At 35.8% G+C, this 19,353-nt stretch overlaps 1 protein-coding gene across 40 annotated transcripts in view; it reads right to left on the bottom strand.

Annotated features, from left to right (window-relative positions):
* The window catches only part of NEB (nebulin), a 124,647-nt gene that overhangs the window by 96,983 nt on the left and 8,311 nt on the right, over positions 1-19,353 (bottom strand). For all 40 annotated transcript variants that reach the window (XM_075757338.1, XM_075757323.1, XM_075757322.1 and 37 more), the window contains exons 5-29: positions 18,884-19,087; positions 17,833-17,940; positions 16,708-16,812; positions 16,295-16,399; positions 16,088-16,192; positions 15,692-15,796; positions 13,804-13,908; positions 13,505-13,612; positions 12,626-12,742; positions 11,848-11,949; positions 11,658-11,765; positions 11,459-11,563; positions 10,655-10,753; positions 10,086-10,190; positions 9,881-9,988; positions 8,971-9,282; positions 8,639-8,845; positions 7,887-7,991; positions 7,411-7,518; positions 6,276-6,587; positions 4,876-5,082; positions 4,534-4,638; positions 3,388-3,495; positions 2,189-2,500; positions 488-694 (exon numbers count right to left, since the gene is read on the bottom strand). In XM_075757338.1, the coding sequence (XP_075613453.1) occupies positions 488-694; positions 2,189-2,500; positions 3,388-3,495; positions 4,534-4,638; positions 4,876-5,082; positions 6,276-6,587; positions 7,411-7,518; positions 7,887-7,991; positions 8,639-8,845; positions 8,971-9,282; positions 9,881-9,988; positions 10,086-10,190; positions 10,655-10,753; positions 11,459-11,563; positions 11,658-11,765; positions 11,848-11,949; positions 12,626-12,742; positions 13,505-13,612; positions 13,804-13,908; positions 15,692-15,796; positions 16,088-16,192; positions 16,295-16,399; positions 16,708-16,812; positions 17,833-17,940; positions 18,884-19,087 (3,672 nt within the window). The remainder of the gene's footprint in view (positions 1-487; positions 695-2,188; positions 2,501-3,387; positions 3,496-4,533; positions 4,639-4,875; positions 5,083-6,275; positions 6,588-7,410; positions 7,519-7,886; positions 7,992-8,638; positions 8,846-8,970; positions 9,283-9,880; positions 9,989-10,085; positions 10,191-10,654; positions 10,754-11,458; positions 11,564-11,657; positions 11,766-11,847; positions 11,950-12,625; positions 12,743-13,504; positions 13,613-13,803; positions 13,909-15,691; positions 15,797-16,087; positions 16,193-16,294; positions 16,400-16,707; positions 16,813-17,832; positions 17,941-18,883; positions 19,088-19,353) is intronic.

Raw genomic sequence — 19,353 nt, forward strand, 5'->3', positions numbered from 1 at the left:
ACTTAAAATTTTCAGTCTGCTTTAATACAATGCATAAATTATTTTTTTTCACACTTCCTATTCCCGTGGCAAGCATGGAATAAGGATCAGAGGTCTTTCAGATAACTATAGACAAATTTAAAGACCTCCACTTTTCAAGGAAAGTTGTACAAAACTGACGGAATTTCAGGTTTTTTTCAGCTCACTGATTGTGAATACTACTTTCTGCAGAAAAAAAGAGCAAAGATTACCAAAGCACAATAAATCTGGAGAAAACATCTTTAATCACTTACCAAAAGAGAAATCTTTATAAACAGAAAATGAAACTCCCTTAATTAGGAATATAGTCTGAGGCTTCCATCATCTCTTAGTGTCCAGTCTTAACCAAGCAAACCACCATACCCATTTGAAAGTCTCAGGACTTCAGTGTGAATGCACCTGTCCCATAATTTTGCAAGAACAATACCCAGTTTCTGGCTCAGTCATGATCATCTGAACAAATTCTCACCTTATTCATGGTCTTGGCATTTTGCTTAGCTAGCACTTGTTCCATTGCATCCATTGTAATAGAATACTTCAGCTTGTCAGGGTGTTGGCGATACTTCTTTTCACTGAGAATCTCTGTAGCTTTTTTGGCCTTTTCTACATCCAGTGACTGAGCTGGTATCCAGCCAACTCCTTTCAACCAGTTATTAAAGTCTGCTTTGTACACATTCTTTTAAAAAATAAACAAGGAAAAACACAGTGAATGCCCATATACATAAAAACAGGTAAGGCTTTAAAACTTCTCCTTGTCATTTATTTTGAAGGAAAATTTAGACAAGCCTGTTATAAATGCTATTGTTTTTCAAATTCTTAGCATAACATTAACAACTATTTCTGTGTTAGGGATAAAGAAATTCTTTTCATTCAACCAATGTGTAGAACTCATGCTACAAACCAAATGCACAAACCTTACAACAAATTTTGAGTGGTAAATATGAAAATCTGCCAAAAATATAATTTTTTGTAAAAATAGACTTCTTTGTTAATAGACTCAGTTTGCAGTAGAATTAATTCAGAGAAATTCTTTCAACAACTTCTGCTTAATGGCCTGGTTCTGCACAATCTTGAATAGGCACCATTCCTATTTAATCATACTTTAAACATGGTGTTTACAACAGATAAAGGTACAAAAATGCTGTGAAAATAAAACCTGTTCCTGAACTGCAGTGTTAGAAGTAACAGGGACAATACCAGAGTCTGAGAAAACAACCGCATAGTTTCATAGCATGTGTATACAGGGCAAAATTTGTCCTCAAGTATCATGCTTCTCTCCTTGCAAACACCCTGAGTTAGACAGCCAAGAAAGCTCAGCCAACTCAGCAAGGCCAGGTAGAAATGCAACGGGGAAGCAAAAAACTCGAGATAAAAAATTCTGTATTTGAAAAGAACAGCGTCTAAAGGTGAGATGCTCTATCTATTGGCCAAGGGGAACATGCACATTATCCTCTCCAAACAATGCTTAGAATCTGAACACTTTCAATCTCATTATTAACGTTTTGGGGAATTTCAAATTTGTCAGAAAACTGTTAAATAATACAGATTAAACTAAATACTTTCTGGATAAACAAGCAGATCCTAAAGTTACACTAGGGAAAAAGAAATGGAAACGAGTCACAGAACTTAATGGAAACTACCAAGCTTTTGTTTGAATCCTTATCATGAATGGCATATGCATCAGTTGGAGGAAAAAGGCAGGAAGGAAAAGTGAACAAAATAAATAAATCTCAAATCCCTAGGTATAACACAAACATATATGATGCATATTTTCGGCAAACTTAAATAAAATATAGTCAGAATTTAGACTCTGTAAAATCTCTGACACTACAAATAATTATCACTGTAATAACATATTGTAATTACAAATCCACCTACAAAAATATACGAATGACAAAAAACACACGAATGACAAAAACATGTTCATTTGCTGAGAATTAGCCAAATATGTAGAGATAGAAAAAAAGTTGTTACTTGCTCAGGAAGTTCCCTAGAACTTAACAGCTACACACACTTCTGATTATTTTTGGAAAATACAGGGGTCTGGACCACACATTTACATCTCAATCTACTGTTAATCCAATATAGTCCATTTTCTAGCCTTAAAAGGTTAATAGTGTAACACAGTCATTATGAGAAGAAAAAAAAGAGCTGATTACTCATTACATACATCACTCTGAAGCTGCATCACGTTTCTTGATAGCTCCAGATTCAGTGAATCAGGCAATAGTGTATAATTGTGAATTAGTTGCTTATAGCCAGCATTTGTAACCGCTTCTTGGGCTTTCTTGGCAGCCGTCACGCTGAACATATCCAAAGGAGTATGATATCTGGTCTTGGTGACTTCGTAACCCTTCTTGTATTCACGATCTGATTGCATTTTGGCCACATTCATGTAATGAACAAGTTTAGGATCATCCTGCAGGCTACGGTATCCAACCTGTTTGCCTTTATCTTTCTCATATGATTCCTTGTACTTGTACTAGATACAAAGGAAAAGAAAGCCTTACCCACTTCGGAAAGAGACATTTTGACAATTTTAATATTTAACAACTGTGGTTCATTCTATAAACTTATAAATTGTTTTTTCAGACAGCGCAGGATTATTTAGGTCAAAAAAAGAAGAGGATTGCTGGATTTCTCAGCCTGTCTTGACCCCTGGTATAGACCTAAACCTAGATATGCAGTTACATGCCTTCCCTCCCCATTGCCTCTGCCATAGATGTATTTTACTGCCACAGACTTCCAACTACCAGGAACATTCAGCTTTTAATTAAAAGACTAGCATAGTAATATATTATTGAAAAGACCAACTACCAAACAATTAGATATCCCAATATTCAGCTATATGAGGGTGGCACGTTTAAGTGGGGAATGGAAGTAATTTGCAGCCTTTTGCTAAAGTTAATGAATTTATTTCTGTGTTCCAAATTTCCTTTCATAGCTTGTGTCAGACGGCACACCAAGCTTTACTGTTGCCAGTTGACATAGCTGCCTGAAAACAGCCATATTTCTGTCCAGCTCATGAATGCTAGACAAGTAGAAGTACAGGTCTCCAGCAATTTAGAATGCAGTATAGGTAAATTATAACAAAGGAACTTTCAAAGAAGCTGGTGACTACTTGAAGCGCATACAACAAACAGCCCCAGCTCACCAGCACTCACGCACAGTACAATGCATTTCCAAAGAAACAGGGGCTTTTGGAGGTTCACGTAAACATCTGAATTCACTTGTTATTTCACAGTATCAGGAGAGTTTAGCGTCTCTATACCATTATATGTATATAACATATGCTCTATAGCACAGTACGTTACAGAAAGCTGTAACGCAGTAGATGTGTGTATTCCACTCTATGTAAATTATACTTACATCACTAGCAATATTTCGAGAAGCTTTAGCAGCAATAATAGGAATGGCATCTGGTTTCAGATCATATCCTTTGGCAATGGTTTTCTTCCAGTCTGCTTTGTAGTTAGCCTGATAGGGAAAAAAGGTATGAGTTCGCAATGTTACCAGTAGCAATTTTAACAAAGTTGTTTAAGCCCATATTTTTATTATAGTTACAGGAAAAAAAATAATTCCGTTTAGTCTGTGCAATTGCAAGGAAAAATGTACAAAAACTACAGTTATATTATGATAAATAAATCTACTACAAAGATAGAAGAGTCCTTCAAGACAATCACTTCAACTCATGTAGCTAAAACATTAACTCCGTAAGCATTTTTTGCAATTTTGATGTGGAACAACTCTATCAGTGGCATTTTTGCCCTTGCTTAAGCAAAACCCTTCCTCATTTGACTGGGCCTTCAGAAATTTTTTTCCTGCTAGCTTCAAAATCAGGCCTTGTGGTCTTAAGTGACTGAAGAAAGCAGTCTGGCTGATTGTTAGCAATTAACATCTGGACAAACTAATAGTATTTCACAGCTATTAAAGATGTCAGCTTTTACCTCGTTCCTGGAGGCCTGATAATGCCACCAAAAACTTTAATATCACAAAGGCAATAAAATTGATACATCAGTGGAGATCTTTATGGTGTTGGATGGATGCAAGAAGTGATGGAAAGCAGGAAGACGAGTAGCTGAGTGGCAGACCAAGGCATTACTATCTTTCCACTGGATAAGTTAACTTCCCTTGAAAGCCCAGCAGCAGGAAGCAACATACAGACAACCTGTACTGCTTGCCTATGCAATGTGTTTTATATAAATGATGACATAAGTAGATGACGTAAGACTCCAAAACTATAGGAATCTGAATAGTAAGTCATGCTGGTTTTCTCATTCAGTCTATCCAAGTAGTCTGGCAATAAAGCGCTGAAATGTGTTTCTGCTCACGAGTGCTCAGACAGTTTAAAAATTTGCTTAACAAGCACAAAACTCATTGACTTCTAGAAGTAAAAGTTTAGCTGAATTCAGAGCTTGGCCATTTCGATATTCAATATCATAGCATGAATAAATAAAAGTTATTTTTTCTATTAAATAAATATATTCTCGAACAAACTATTGGTTATATGCTCACATCACTCAAATTGAAGGCGTTGACTCTGGCTTGAATAAATTGAGGAACATCAGGATCCAGGGTGTATTTGTGTTTTACTTTTTCACCTTCTTGCTTATATGCTACCTGCAAGGAAAAATACACAAATACTGGTTGACAAATTCCAGGTAGGTAATATTAGTGTTAACGAATAGAGACAATGCAACAATGCTTAATTGTTACCAACAAATTGCAGTTTTACTATTTTCACAGTTTTTAAAATTTAAGGGTTTTTAAATGGAATATCAGACAGTAACATATGAATCATAAATATGGTAAAAAAATCAAATCACTATATTGCACTAATAATGAAAAATTTCTTACATCACTCAGTTGCTTGGTGTTGTGCTGAGCTAAAACCATTGGTATTGAATCTGGTACACTTGTAAATTTGATGGTGTCTGGGTGCTGACGGTATTTCTTTTCATTTAAGGCATCTCCAGCCTTTTTAGCTTTTTCAACATCCAGAGAACCAAGAGGACTCCATCCAATACCCTTGAACCAGCTGTTATACTCTTGTTTGTACGCATTCTGAAGGAGAGAAAGCCAACATGGACCAAGATTTTCCCACAGAACTGCAATAATTCTGTTTAAAACAATAATCACATGGTCTAGCTAGTGTGATCTAGCAGAAAATCTTGAAGGGAACAACATATATTTTTTATGCTTCTCTGCAATTTCATAAGGAAGAAAACGAGCTCTTGTATTTTTGATTCATGATTCATTTCTTATAAACTGTAACATCCCTTCAATATTTACTAACTTTTCTTTTACCCATATGAAAATTTCATCAGCCTTCAATTCTTAATAACTTCTAAACTACCATATTGTGACTGTTTAACATGGTTTAATTTGTTCTCTGTTTCAGCAGACTCTATAAGACTTGCCTTTATACATAGGTCCACAGAGCAGAGGCTGAATTTTTGGGTTTTTTTTCCCTATAGCTCCTCCTACAGTAAAATATGCAGAATTCACAGACTGCAAGTGAAAAATTGATCCTGGCTACAAAATATGCAGAAGGTTATCCCAGATAAACATTCAGACGGGGTTAATGCACAGTCTGAATGCAAGGATATTGGGGACACTCTTTTTTAAGACACTTCAGTGTTCTAACTCTGTGGTCCTCCATAGGGATCCATAAAGAGTCAAATTCCATGGTATACAAAGAGGTGTAGAGTGGAACCATGTATGCCCAGTCAACCGTTTGAAACTGTATCTGCAGGAAGGACCTGGAAGGTCCTAGGAGAGATCTCCCATGCTAGAGATCTCCAGAATATATTTCTAATAATATCAATATTTTTTTCGACTCCTTCATCCTAAGTAGTTAATAATAGTCTAACTACACTATCATATCTATCTCATGTGAAGACAAAGCAAGGCAACTTAAAAGAAGTCTTAAAGAATAAAACAAAATTATATTAGTTGCAAAATAAAGTTTTCTAAGGAAATGTGAAAAAAAAAGTTCACTTGAATTCAGTATTCCAGAAGTCTGCTCTCCACTGATATGCCACCTTCAAAAGCCTGTTGAGTAGAACTCACCTGGAATTTGGCATTTCTAAATGCCACTACCAGCTGATAAAACTTCTAACGATCTTCCCCAGGACATAAGAAAAACAGACTATTCCCATACAGTAGTGGCAATTTTCATTGAAAATAAACACGTATTTCATTTTTCACAGTGTGCAGGAAAACATCCATGAAATTGCAATCATTGAAATACTTACATCACTCTGAATTTGCATCATGTTCTTTGCAAGCTCAACATCCATGGCATCTGGCAGGTAAGTGTAGTGATGGATCAGATTTTTGTAGTGGGCATTAGAAGCCACATCCTGAGACTGTTTAGCAGCCTGGATACTGTACATGTCAGGAGGTGTATGATAGTTAGTCTTGGTCTTCTCATAGTCTTTCTTGTACTCACGCTCAGACTGAATCTTTGCTACATTCATGTAGTGGACAAGCTTAGGGTCATCTTGCAGGCTTCTGAAACCAACCTGTCTTCCTTTAGCCTTTTCATATGCTTCTTTATATTTATACTAGAAACAGAGGAAAGAGATCAAATGTACTGTGGCATGGCTATTGATGTCCACACTAACGGTAAAGAAAAGAAAAGCTCTCATGACTTTCATTGGAAAAAGAAGGTGGAAGCAGTTCAGAAAGATAAACTCTCTTAAATGGCATGCCCAGTGACTGTACCTACACTAGGTTTTCTTGCTCCACAATCTAAGCCTGTACACAACAGGTTACACACACCACAATAACATTTATCAACATTAGCCTTTCTTGTAAGCAAGGGAAAACATTTCCTAAACATTCTTATGTGGAAAGTATATGAAAAATATCACAATAATTGAGACAATCCTTCTCAGTCATTTCAAAGCAACAGCAAACAAATGGAGTATGACTGGACAGCTTTTTCTAGTTATATGAAACCACTGAAACATATCCCACTTTATACAATTTGCACTATAAGACCTTCTGAAACGTGTATAAACCGTAGTCCACTGTATTACCAAAAGCATCCTTAGCAGATATTGTTTCACGGTCTGTAAATAAGTGCTAATGCAGTGTATTTTCTGAAATTTGTCACAGAATGGTTGCAAGAACTACTGATTTCATTTCTTCTGTGAAAAGTGGCTTAAGAAACACAGTGCAATAGCATTTGCCTATCTAAAGCAAACAAGATGAGCATAAATTAAGTTCTACACAAACTAAGCCTTCGGGAAAGACTAAGAATCTCTTTCTCATAATACAGACTCTAGTAAGACTTGTGCAACATAGGAGATCTACCACATGGCCTGTAATGGACAACTTTTTTACTAAATGCACAAGAAAAGCACACCTGGAATAGATACTTACATCACTAGCAATGTCTCTTGAAGCCTTGGCTAAAGTAATTGGAATAGCATCAAGTGACACATTGTTCCCTTTTGCTATTAGATCATGGTAGCCTTGTTTATAATATGCCTGAAAAAGAAAATCCATATTATTCCAGAGAACCTAGTCCTCACATGAACTATATGCAAGTCAAAGCTACTCCTAAGCTACTCCAGGCAATTCTTTAGAAGCAGATGCAGTAGGGATCATATACAACTATCAGTCTTCACTTATAAGAACAGATTTATCTATTAATTTAATTAATTAAATTAATACATGATTAAATGGTATCTGGTTGGAAAGTCAAATGACACCAAGAATGAAAAATTACAGTAATACAAGTTGATTATGTAGAACTGCGTATCAGTGAAAGGAATCTGCAGTATGAGTGTATCTGTAACATATTACTCAAAAAATCATTAACAATGTGTAAAACATGTTGTAAAAAAGTAACTTACATCACTGACGTTAGCTGCATTGTATCTAGCTTGGATAAACTGTGGGACATCTGGGGTAAGAGTATATTTATGTTTAACTTCCTCTCCAGAAGATCTGTACAGTTTCTGTAAAATATATGATACAGAAATAAATCCTTCTTTCCTTGTATAGCTAGCCCCAGCTCACTGTGAATTAACCAAGGGCTTATGTTTGATTTTGCAAATAAACGTACATTGCCACCTATCTCATAAGATCGGGGCTGCACTTTTCATACAGAATTGTTGATCTTATTGATAGACGGAACACATCCTAAAGCTCTCTGCAGTCTTTACTCAGTAAAATTCAGCCCTTTAATGGACGTAAAAAACCGTTTCTGAAAGAGTGGGGTCATAAGGGATGGTAGGAGACTCTAACATAAAACAAAGCTTCCTGGTTTATAATGATGTTGGCTGTGATTCATCAAGCGTTCTGTAATTCATTCATTATTGTAGGTGGTAAAATGTCACTAAACAACTTGAAAATTTCACATTTCTTAAATCAAATGTATTTCAAATATACTTAAAATATAAATGGACAGAATCTGCTGATGTGAACTGGAAGAGCTGTATGATTTAAATAGAGATTTCTCAGGCAAAATCAAAGCACAAAACAACGACAACACAGAGAAACACTGTCAGGCTAATAGTACTTCAACAAATTTTAAAGACAATGCTCAACTCTTCAGTAGATACATTTCTACTTTACTACAGCACCCATTTCTTTCTCTACTTACATCATTGAGTTGAACTGAATTCTGTTTGGCTTGGACCATTACCGGAGAGTCCACCACACTTGTAAATTTAATGGTGTCCGGATGCTGACGATATTTCTTTTCATTCAAGGCATCTCCAGCTTTTTTAGCTTTTTCTACATCTAGCGAGCCAATGGGGATCCAACCAATGCCTTTCATCCAGTTGTTATAATCTGCTTTGTATGCATTCTAATAAAGGAGTGAAAACAATGTTTTAAAAGTTAGAAAATGCAATTCAGGGACCTCTCCTGAGTCTTCACAGTTTTTGCTTAAGGCATCTTAAAAAAATTCTGTTCACATGAGGTTTTACTTACATCACTCTGAATCTCCATCATATTTTTGGTCAGCTCCACATTCATTGCATCTGGTAAGTATGTATAGTGGTGAAGGAGGTTCTTGTAATTAGTATTGCTGGCAATCTCTTGAGCCTTCTTGGCACCGACAACATTGACCATATCCAGTGGAATGTTGTACTTAGTTTTTGTTTTCTCATAATCTTTCTTGTACTCTCGCTCAGACTGCATCTTGGCTACCTTCATATAATGAACGAGTTTGGGATCATCTTGGAGGCTCTTGAAGCCAACAAGTTTACCCTTGGCAAGTTCATAGCCTTTTTTATAGTTAACCTGTTACAATATAATAGAACATGGAAAATATAATCTTAAGTGTGTTAACTTAGCAATAAGTAAATTAAAAGCAAAGGCTATCCCTCACATTTAAGTCATTGACCATACATCTTAATAAAACCAGACATGTATCTCTTTACAATTCACTTCTACACGAAAGAGGAAGAGGAGTCTTAAAATACTAAGGGACTTCCGCGAGGCCATCCCCAAGAATCTACCCAAAACCCAGTGATGTCCTAGAGCCTTTAATCTCATTTATGATCAGGCATATAATTAAAGACGGAGAGGGGTCCATTGCTCATGGAGCTGTCACTACTGACGTTGTCCTCATGATTTTCCTTAACCATACTGGAGCGCAAGTGCCTATTTATTCACAGAGAGTTACATAATGAAACAACCTTTTCTAAATGTAATTATACAAATACATCAGTGAAGCAATGAAACACCAATAAAGATATAACGGTGTTAAATATGTCCAGTAACATGCTCAAAAAAGGCAATAAAGAAGTTATGCTTCAGATATCCTTAATGAACATAATTACAAACATTAAGTAAACTCCTTTGAATTAAACAGTTCCTTTAGGAAGGATGTACTTACATCACTGGCAGCCTGCCTAGCAGCCTTGGCAGCTCGAATAGGTATAGCATCACTTTTTAGATCATATCCCCTTGATTTTAATTCTTCCAATCCTGTTTTGTAATAGTTCTAGAAAAAAAGGTGAATTTTGAATGAACAGTTTCTAGCTAACAGAAATTTCATATTGTAAGTTGAATCAAGAGCTCTGGATTCAAAATATACTCACATCACTAATATTGTAGGCATTAACTTTAGCCTGTATAAACTGGGGCACATCTGGAGGGAGGTGGTACTTGTGAATAATTTCTTCACCTTTGGATCGATACATTATCTGCAAAGAGAAATGAAGAAAGAAATTTAGCAGCCCAATGTTTATACATTGCAAATGCTTATAATGCTGAGTGACACAACCTAAAGATCTCATGTTACCTCACCCACAGAGATGAAATCCTAGTCCTTGCCAAATGAATGGTATAAACCCTACTGACTTAACTGGTGTGAAGAATACATTAAAAATGATGGTCATAAACAAAATTATGAACAGACACACTAAAACTTGACATGAACAGCCGCTTGAAAAACTGAAGAAACCTGGTTTCCAGGTGATCTTCCACTGGAACAGAACTGTGAATACACACAAATTTTTTTTGTGCTTGTGCGCATGTATATGCACAGACATTCACCTACACATTCATTTTAGGAGTTGTCTGAAAACTGGATGATAAAGTGAAGGTGGCCACAGTTCAGAAATTGATAATGTCAGATTGTAGTAACATGTTTTCTAAGTTCACTTACATCACTCAGCTGTTTGCTATTGATCTCAGCTTGCTTCTGTACTGGAGAGTCAGCCACTTGAGTAAATTTGGTTTTATCAGGATGCTTTTTGTAGGTGTGCTGAAGGAAAATAATAAATATATTTGCAGAAAATGTATATAAGCAGAAGTATTTTACAATACTTAGCAATGTAGCATTACTTGGGATAGTTAGCAGTTACAGCATGCATACCGATAAGCACTGTCATGCACAACGGTTCTTGTTACTTTGTAAAATAATGAGAGACCAAATAAATTTTTAAAAGTATTTTTAAAGTATTAATGTAAAATATTTGCAATAGGTATATAAATATAATGTATAGTATATATATAGTATACATTATATTATACACATTATAGCATATCCAAATATATATATCCATATATAACAAATATATATTCAAAGTATTTTCCAAGTACTGATAAAGTAAATAAAATTAGCATTAATACAGTAACTAAAGTACTTTTAAAATATTAATGTAAAAACATGTTGACCTAAGTAGGTAAATGCTTGAGGTTCATTCTTCATTTTGGTATTATTCCTCTCATTTTACGTTTTTACTTGTTAAAAAAAAAAAAGATTTGTGCTATATCTGTCTTGATCACTAGATGTCACAAAAGGCTCTAAAATACAGATGAATAAGGTTTTTAAAAATCACATATGCTAATAAGGCCAAATTCAAAATCATCGAAGTTAACAGGAATCACTGTAAATTTCTACATGCCTCAGAAGCAGATACTCTCTGTGTAAGTAGCTACTTGATAACCACTACTGTCCTGTACTTACATCTTTACACTGCTCTAACTTCTTAATAGCTTCGTACTCTTGAGTGATGGTCTGAGGGAAGTAGCATTTTGTCTTCTCCTCCTCATAATCTGCTTTGTAATTTTTCTAGGAATAAATTCAACATTCAGTAGGAAACCATGATTGAGCCTTCTCTGAAATTAAAGTATGATGGTGAAAACAGAATGATTGCCACACTTACATCACTCTTCATAGCTTCAACTTTCATGCAGTGTGTATGATGTGGGTCCTCAAAGCTGCCCAAATAGTGTCCTAAAATATTCTTTTGATATGCATCCTTATATTTTACCTGGAAAAATAATCACGAGTTGAAAAACAAATGTAATCAAGACTGTCAGTACTGAATGACATAACATAAATCAAATACATACATCGCTAAAATTCTTCAGAATAGTATCAGTCTGGAACTTTGGTGTATCACAGTAGTTCATGCTGGTTCCTTTTGATTGTTCATAGGCTTCTTTGTATAATTTCTGCAAAAGAATATAATGTCAGATAATGCGGTACATTTCACTGCAACTCACTCACAACACATTAAAAATGACAAGAGTAAAACTGTGAAATGATTGCAAAGACAAGCTTTCCCAGAAGACTGAAAAACAGATGGCACATTTTTCCCATTGATTTTTAAAAAACCCTTTTTTTAGTGACTCTCAGGTTTGTAAGGGAAGACAGAAAGGTCTGACTAATGGTTTTTGAACTTCTGACACTGAGAAATATGCAATCTCTTCCCATGCAGATGAAAACAGCAAGAAGAGAGAAATCGAGAAAGTATTACAGTGAGAAACCAGAACACAATATATGTGAATATGCAAAAGTACCACATATCCTATCATTATCAGCATCAGTTGAAGTTCTTTAAAACACTAAGGGAAGGACTGTCATCTTGTGATCCATTTTCCACAGGGACCTAAATGAAGTGTACAGTAATTAGCTATCCTCATACAATGCCACAGCTATTGTTGCACTCCACTATGGAGAAATGACTCCTTATCTATACTGTTCTGGTTGGTGGTATCTCATTACAAATGTCGATCTATAAAACTAAAAATACTAAGAGATCCGAAGGAGAAGCCTTATGTAGAAATAATGAGTTTAGTTTGTTGCACATGACTGAAAATCATCCAGCTGTACTTTGATAATACTTACATCACTCAGCACATTTCCTGCAGCTTTTAATTGCCTCAGCAATGGGTTCTCTGTAGCAGGAAGCACATTATAATCTGCAATAGCTTTGTTCTTTTCATAGTCTGCTCTGTATTTTACCTTTAAAAAATAAAAATAAATCAGTATTAAAATCAGTATTAAAAGCCAAATGCTCGCTAACCTATATTATCTTGAACTTTTCAGGAGAATTTCCCCTGGTTTTTAACTTATGATTCATGATGGCAAAGGACCATGAAAGGCACTCAGATCACAGGAGTCCATTGATGCCGAGATGGGAAGCAGGTCAGAAGATAAGTGAGAACTATTTAGTAGATGTCTCCACCTCTAAGCCCCTCTCCAAATGTTGTAATTTTTCAAATATTAGTTGGCATCTCAGTATAGTCACATTCTTACAATTAAGGACATAAGATTGTCTTCACTGATGCATATACTATTGCAGAAAATGCAGAAAGCAAACAAGTTCTGTATTTTGAACAAAAGATGGGCCAGCACAACACAACTGAGATACACTGAGCAAGGATGAATAAATATGAAAATACCAAGCCAAATTCAGCTAGCTTAAGTTGGTCTCGGTTAACAGTATTGATTTGTTCCAACTAAAAATCAGGCACATAACATAATCAGAACAAACAATGAAGCAAATTCTATTTCACTGAAAGAAAATTCTACTTCATGGGTACTATTGTGGAAGATCATAAGCATGGCTAGGAGTTGTTATAAGCTTCCTAGTGGAATGCACACAAGAATATATCTTTTGCATATCAAAAATATTTTTGACGCTTGACAAAACAGTTTTAGCACCCACTGGTCTGACTTCAGAACTGTGCTCAACCTAAACAAATGAGAGCACGCATAACATACCTTACTGACGTTATTGGAAACTCGTTTATTAGCTTCATATTCTGGAGTTTCAGTCTGCATAAAGTAGATTTGGTCTTTAATGTTTTCAAAGTCTTCCTGGTATTTTCTCTGTTAGGAACACAGACAAACAGACAACAATGTATCATAAGCACTTAGATTATAAAGCAGCCATCCACAAAGTAGCTTGTTTAGGAAAAGAGAACACAAATGGAGCAGGTAAAATTTATCCATATTTTCCATGTTAACATCAACAGAGGATAAAACTGTTCATTTGAAGATTTTCTGAAGAATTCACTTACCGTACTTATATTTTCTGCATTCATTTTCGCAACTGCAACATCATAGCATGGAGTTTGACTCCACTTGCCTTTGATCTTGTTTTTATAGTCCTCATGGTAAATAATCTGTAACGAAACCAAAAATAAAATTTAATCCCCAAGATACAGCTCAATTTTCACTCAACAGATTAAAAGTCTTCTTTTTAAAGTTGCTTCACATTTCACATCTGCCTTATAACCACTTTATCAGTTATTGTCAAAAACACTTTAAATACGATATGGCCTTAGCACTTCAGTAGTCAGTTATTTCTCTTAGTACCTTCCCTGACCAAAAAAAAAAAGGATAAATAGGTGAACTAAGTCCTACTAGAAGCTAGTTATTAATAAGAAATTCTCTTTATGACACATCACTAACATATTCCTTTAGTTCTGTTTTCTCACTGGTCACATAATATTGGGACATAATATTGCCCTTTGGTTAAGCCAGAATTTATTGTCATTGCTGCTGAAACCCACTATAAGCAAACTCTTTTAACATATGGATTGCCTGGTATACATGATTTCTATTAGACTATATTCAAACACATGGAAATCAAGTATCAAGTTCCTATCTGCCTAATAACAAAACATCTTCCCAAGTTTTGACTCAGTGTTCCAAATGCATTTTTAGCCACAGTTGCATTGCTTATCACAAAAAATACAACTTCTCCAATGCCTTTTTAATTGTTACCACATTAATAAAGAACATATATGCCAAAAAGAACCTTAAAAATGTCTATAGTTTATTGCTTTGGAGATACCTATATAGCCTACTATTTTATTCATTTCAAAGAATTATGATACTGATTTTGCTTTTTCCATGTCTAAAATTTTTCTTGATGACAATTTAGCTTTCAAGCTATGGAACAGTAGGATTAAGAACATTTTCTCTAAATGAAATACTACCTTCTTTCACCTCCCAAATGGGTTCATTGCAATATTTTCTTACTGGTTTTGCAATCATAAGTGAATACAATAACTCTCTAATCTTAAACAGCAGATAATTTTCAATACACAGCAATAAAATCATGCATGTCCTCTTCGTAATAGCTAAATTTTGAAGTGAGTTAGAATCCTACTTCCATCTTACAAGATTATGTAACTTAGTTCCAGTTTCTTCAGAAAAAGTTGGTCTTCCTGTATTTCACTACTTCTGCATTCCTTAACTGTGTTTTATTCTAAGTATACCTAAAATTCTTTGACAACGACTGGTGCCAGAGTATTTGTTAATCATGCCACACAGTTACGGAATTTAATGTTGAATATTACTTGTTAATTTGGTGTACGAATCAGGAAACAGTAATCTAAGTTCCAGAGCCATTTCCACTGATTGGCATCCATGAACTTAAGAATGCTTGGGATATGCACGTGTACCATGGTTTGACATGAAATGAGCATTTAGAATGTATTCTGTGCAGTTGACCTAGGCAACTTTTCAGCAAAATGGGGTTATTCCTTGAAAGCAATAACTCATTCCAAAACCAGATATATATTTACATGTTATTTTTTAACTTTAAGAGAACAGCAAAATGGATGTTGTTTACTATTTTCTCCTGTAAACACAGAAAGTGTAAAGCAGGAGACAAATAGGGAGAATAGGAAGCAATGTGTGCATGGTAGAAGCAGAAACGTTTTGTGAAAACTAAATTCACTGACAAGAATAAAGCTTCACCTTTCACCTGAGACTGGACACTATTTTCTCTGAGACACCTGAGGAAAGAAGGAACTGACCTTGGCCACTGAAAATCAAAGGGGTCTTCATATGAGCTCAGGTCTTTTCTTTTGCCTTCGCTTTCTTTAGGTACCTTTTTGCCTCTCTAACTCCAAAAGTGAGGTTTCTATAGAAAGAAGAGCACTGCTTTCTACTCACATCACTTAGCTGCCTTGTCACTTTCTTGGCTTGTTCCACATCAGGTGGATCTGGCAGAGAAGTATATTTAGATTTTCGTTCATCATGCCCTTTTTTGTAGACAATCTGAAGATATGAAAGAAGTAAACATTTACAGTAACTATCAACTGAAGCATCAGAACATTTACTCTTAACTCTAATACCACCATTAACAAAAGTCGTTCTGTCCACAGCTACTGCAGCATAAACTCTTTCAATCAATGTATTCTGGAGGGCTACTGAGAAGTCTCTTGATAAGAGACTTTATTTTCTGTTCCATTATAAAGTTTTTATATCTAGTCAAAGTCCACCATGAAGTCTACCGAGTTACATTGTAACAGTGACCCAACTATCAATCAATCAGGCTCTGATACTCACATCACTCAGAGCCTTTTGAGCCTGTGCCACCCTTCTGAGCTCTGGACTGTCATTGTACGGATAGAATAACGTTTTGTCTCCTTCCCAGTCTTCAGTATAGAGTTTCTAAAAAACAGAAAAATGCCAGAATACTCATTATGAATTAATCTCTGACTTGGAAAGCTTCTTGCACTTCAGCTGCCTAGACCCCTGATTTTTTTTTCTTACCTTACTGAACATTGCTGTGTTTTTTATTGCATTCACAAGCTCTGGAGCATCAGGGGGAAGCAGGTACTTGTCCTTATTCTCCTCCCAGTTCTGTTTATATAATACCTGGAAAGAAAGATCAGCACGTTGGTTATGCCATCATTAGAAAAATATTTATTTTTCTGAATAAACTACATGCTCTAAAGATTTTCCCAAAGCGAAGTCTCAAAATAGTGACATTTGAAGACATCAACTGGAAACATTTAAGATGATATTTATGCTTGTCTTATCAACTTCTCTCCTATCTCCCTCTGTGCTTCTAAAGTGTTCTATAAACATTGCTTTAGTGCCCTGAGCTCAAAACTTTATTCATATCAGTAACCGTATGGTCCACTAATGTTTACAACCCTTCCAGAAAGTCAGAACTCACTCACCTTGCTCACTTGCTGTGACACCTTCTTTGCATGTTCTATATCTTTGGCCTTTTCATCAACATGGCAAATAGTTCTAGCAATTTCACCAGCCATGCGGTATTTAACCTAGATTGAGGCACAACAAAACGCATTTGTTCTTAAGGCAAAAACTGTCAGGTTTTTTTAAAAAGCAGAATAGCGTCATTTTGACACTTACTACTGCAAACACGTAAAATCTGAATTCAATGGAGCATTTAGGACTAGTTGTTCCTTAGAAATGAAGCTTATGGAAACAAACAGATTTTGTGAATTAACTGAGAAAGAAATGCAGCTTTGAGACAGTTTCAAGAGCTGTGAATCCAAGTTAGAAGCAGTGCCCTTCAGTAATCAGAGTTCTTCCTAAAAGTACTTCCACCCTGTATAATGAGATAGAGATTATCTCATGCTATGCAGTATATCTCAATTTCACAGTCCATTGCCATGTAAACACTAGGTGTCGTGCCAGTAACAATATAGCCACATGACCATGGCAAACCAGCAGCTTGGGCACAAAATCATGCTAATGCGGTTATACCACTCCCAGCCTGACAGCAGGCTCAGTCAGCATTAGCGCATGGATTGCTGCATCACGTTCCTCAATATATCCTAAGTCAGGAGTGGAGTAGAATTTAATGCACACTCTTCTCCTGAACACTAGTTAGGTTAGGTGACTACCCTCTCAGCTTTAGCGGTTCCCATTCCTAGGGACTCAACTCTATTTACTGTACAAAGAATTAAGAAGCCTTTGTAGGTGGATTTCAGTTTCCCAAACTGTGAGGTGTATTGTTGAAAGGTAGACTAGAGCTGTTTCAAAGACAGAGAGGATGAGGTAGCTTCCAGAACTAGAGGCACTGCATCAGTGGGACAATTGCACTTGGGCTTGCTTTCAAAGACAGATCACTAAGAGTGGGATTCACACAGAGGGGACAACACATCTTGGAAAATCCCACAGTAAATGACAAGATGTACAGAAGTTCCTTTTGCAACAGTTGGAGAACCTAAGCAAAATCAAAAATCTATTACTTCTTGTCTAACATTTAAAATTGTGACTTAATTTGCTTCTTTACCACTCAATAAATATTTTTTCTCATGACAATTGTTACCTACCTCACTGAGCTGGTCTTGCACTTTCTTGATTCTCCGAATTTCTGGGGTATCAATTGTGGAAGCATATGGCTTTCCTTTTTCTTTTCTAAATTTTTCTTTGTACTTGTTCTGAAAGAAAATAATGACAAATATAATCAAGACATATCCTAAAGTTCTGGCAGAAATGTATGTAGCAAGTATTGATTTATTTATCTTGTTAGTATCAGAATTTGGGGCAGATTCTTCAATAATACAAACTAGTATTACTCAATTACATTTGCAGAGTTACGCTTATTTTACCCAACTGACTTTCTTCCATCTGATCCAATAGAAAAAATCCATTTCTAACTTTAGCCTGGTTTAGATCACCTCTAACTGACTGTATTCTCCTTAGGAGCTTAGTATTGATAAATGTACAGTTATGTGTTTCAGTGACCAAAGATAAGGAAAATATCTGGATGAGGGTAGCAGTCCTAGATCTATGATCTCACATAATCCTTTAACAGTGAACACTGGTAGGTAATATACATTAAAATTTAGGAAAAGAGATCCGATACCATCTACATCTGAGCAGAGTAGCTGTTTTTGACTTTTCGCATCATACAGTATTGGTCTAGTGGACTCTGGTATCCCGTACCAGGCATTTAAGTTGGTGCTTGTTCCTCTATACTGTGCACAAGGGTTCTTCTTGAATATATATAAAGGGACAGAGAAATACACTATTATAAAAAATATTGAGGTTTGCTATTCAATAGACATTAGTCCCTGTTACCTTCCTCCACTCGGATACCCAAGTCAGATAGTGCAGGAGTCCTATTACCTGACATCTCTGACAATCCTCAGCCATCTGCCTCAAGCCACTTTTTGTGCCTAATGATTACCTAACGCACTTGAGCAGGAAACAGACAAGAGAGGGACTATTTCAAAGAAGGAAACTTCCTACTTCAGGCAAATAACACTAATACACGTAATGAAATGAAGTACAGGAAACAAAGGAGTAGTGTGAAGGTTTGCAATAATATCTATTAAATACTGGTGTTCCTCAAGAAATAAAAGACATGGGACAATTTACCTCACTGAATAGGTCCTTCATTTTATTGCTGTGTTGCAGATACGGTGTCAAAAACTTAGATGGGTCCACTTTTGTCCGTATTATCTTCTTTCTGACTGGAGGTGCTGCATCCTCAACAGAAGGTTTTTCATGCTCAACAGTATAGGTGACAGTTTTGGGACCTGTGAAGTCTGTGCTAAAGGTCTCAGTAATCTCAGTGACCACCTGGGAACAAAGAAAAAAATAATTACTTGCTTTACAACTATAAATCATCATTTTATGAGATGCATTTTTCACGTCCCCTATCTAGTAAAGGATGCTCAGTTCTTACCCAGGAACCACCTGCAAGACAGAAAATCAGTGATGCTTTTCCTACTGTGATTGCCCAGTCATACAGATGTATAGGATACTATACATCACCCAATCAAAAAAAACCCACCAAAAACCCCCACAAGGAATTAACTGACTGGCTGATTTCTGTATCAAATTCG

Source organism: Balearica regulorum, chromosome 6 (genome assembly GCF_011004875.1).
Source record: "Balearica regulorum gibbericeps isolate bBalReg1 chromosome 6, bBalReg1.pri, whole genome shotgun sequence".
Taxonomy (NCBI): Eukaryota; Metazoa; Chordata; class Aves; order Gruiformes; family Gruidae; genus Balearica; species Balearica regulorum.